General features: G+C 36.5%; 1 protein-coding gene across 1 annotated transcript in view; it reads left to right on the top strand.

The window, feature by feature from the left end:
- Positions 1–1,998, top strand: part of LOC137978062 (uncharacterized) — a 3,955-nt gene extending 1,957 nt beyond the window's left edge. The window contains exon 2 of the mRNA XM_068825251.1: positions 1–1,998. This exon is cut by the window's left edge and continues 767 nt beyond it. Coding sequence (XP_068681352.1) covers positions 1–146 — 146 coding nt within the window. The 3' untranslated portion in view covers positions 147–1,998.
- Positions 1,999–2,500: the final 502 nt, after the last annotated feature.

Here is a 2,500-nt window from a genome sequence, read left to right as displayed (position 1 = left end):
TGCAGCCAAGTTCTGCTTCGGCTGAACGAGTATTCAGCCTCATGAATCACTTTTTCACCCATCTACAGGAGAATGCACTTGAGGAAACTGTTGAAGCTTCTGTTATGCTGCGCTACAATAACAACCAGAGAAAGACGATTCAGTGATTCATCATAGTGAACACAAAAGCGAATATGGCAGTCATCAAAATTGTAGATATTTTCAAATATTGTTTTGTTTGTTAACATCAGTGAATGTTAAATAGCATGATTTTTCTTGAAGGTGAATAGCCGATATTTAAAAGACTCCCATAAACTGATGTAGAATAAGATACACAGGTGGAGGGACTAAAATATCATCTCTGTAGGTATACTAATGTCAGCGAGTAGAAAGGAAAACATAAATAAGTAAATAACTCGTATAGATGTGCAAAGATTTACTTTCATCAGTAGTAGAAACTGATTTTTTGAGTTGATAAAAAGCAACTTTTGAGCAACTTTCTCGTGAAATGAGCAACTTTTGGGCAACTTTTGAAAATTTTTGGGGCAACTTTTGAGAGATATCCGAGCAACTTGTGTAAAAGTCTAGCCGCAAAGCAGCGAGGTAAATATTCTGCCACTTTTCACCGAGATTGAAAAGAATAATTGTTTTAGTATATGTTACAGGTAAATTTGAAATTCAGGTTGAAATGATTTCAATCCAGTTAAATTTAATTTTAACCTGGGTTGAAATTGAAAGTACGAAACATGAACAAAAATTTAATCAGTTGTTCGCAAGTACGTGTATATTGGTAAGTAAATCGGTGCTGGAAGGAAGGGAATATGGTTAACGTACGTTTTTCATGAGTCAGTCTGTAAAAACGCCACTGGTTGTTGTTAAGTCTAAGCACTGATTTTAAATGGTTAGCATTAAGGTTGGAGTTAGGCATACTGTGCCTGATAACCAATTCTGCTTTTCTTTCTAAGGGCTTTTTAGAAGGACATTGTTCATTGATGAATCTCCTTTAGAGGGCAGGGGGAAACAATATTAAATTATCTTCTAAGGAATAAAAGAACCGAAACATACGTGATTTATTGTTGATTTTTAATTTGCATAGTTGTTTGCTATATCGTTTAATTTGCTTATATGGAATTCGTAATAATCAAAAGCAAGTAAAAACAAAACTTTAAAAGGTCAGGAAAAAGGGTTTTGTAATTTATTGATCAGAAGCCATTTTGCAGGCTCTTGTAAGTGTTATTTCTTTTGAATTTGAATTCTTTTTTAAAATTTTGCTAAGTCTGTTTGTAGTGATAAATCCAAATTTTGTGATTATTTTGACAAATCCCCCTCCAAGTTCTACAATTTTGGCGAGTAGCACATTTGGATGAAGGGGCGTTTCCATTTCCGTTCTATTAATTTTCAGCGCTATATAATCCTGAAGTTTGAACTTCTTCTTTTTCTTCTTCCCTTTCTGGTGTATGATAACTGCAAAATGGTGTATGATAACTGTAAAAATAGCGCTGATAAGCAGTATTTAAGTCTAAGCACCCATTTCAAATAGTGCTCATAAACAGTAATTTAAGTCTCCGGACCCATTTTTGAGCGGTTGGCTTTCAATAACTGTGATTTAGAGGTAGTCTGCGACTGTCAGACACTGCTCTCCTTCAATGTCTGGTTCATCCACTTTTTCAAATTATTATTTGTGGCTTTTTTATATCTTTTCTCCCAGAGATTCCGAAAACCACTTCATACAGCATTTTGGCAATTGTTCTGTGAATGGTTATGTTTTTTTACAAGCGGTTTCTCCAAGATGACGACACCAGTGGTTCGAAGACGAGTTATTTCCTTTGATTAAACTACAAAGGTTATCTTTTGTAGTTCTGTTTTCCCATGCCACCATCCTTTTTTCACAGTGGGAACGCTGTGTTTGCGGCGAAAATCGGTTTGTTATATCATGACTAGAAATGATGCCTTGTTCCTGGTGTATTTTGCATAGCGACGTAAATAAACTTAATTAGCACAATATTTGACTATTTGTCCTTCAGAATCAAGATCCCAGCTCTTTCAAACAATTTTTGCTTCCGTTGCACTGGAGAATCAGACGGCCGGTTTTCATTCTTCCTCAGATAAATTTTGCCACCCTTGTTCACGAAGTTCCATCGGCGGCCTTTTAGCTTTGTGGATGAGTTGAAATTTTTCTAAGTCTTATTTTATGTCATTTACGCATGTGCGAAATGGTGGTTGTCGTGAAGGCTTGGAAATAGCTTAAACTCATTGGTAGAAAAAACATCTAAACGATTTCAGTTGCTGATTTGATGGCTTAGCGGTTCTTACGAACGAGAAGAGCTTTCGGATATTCAGTGGTGGGAGGGTTCGAATCCTTGAAGCGGTATGGAATGTTGGTAGTAAGTAAGGACCGTAAGGGGGGAAGGTAAGAGAGAGACAGTAGGGAGCTTAAGCAACGACAACGGCGACGGCAACGAGAACGTCATCTCAAAATATAAATTTGCGTTATTTTAATCGCTTCGGGTCTATTTCAACG

This window comes from Montipora foliosa, chromosome 1, assembly GCF_036669935.1.
Source record: "Montipora foliosa isolate CH-2021 chromosome 1, ASM3666993v2, whole genome shotgun sequence".
Lineage (NCBI taxonomy): Eukaryota > Metazoa > Cnidaria > Anthozoa > Scleractinia > Acroporidae > Montipora > Montipora foliosa.
Note: the sequence above shows the minus strand (reverse complement) of the source record. Positions and strands in the feature narration are given on the sequence as shown.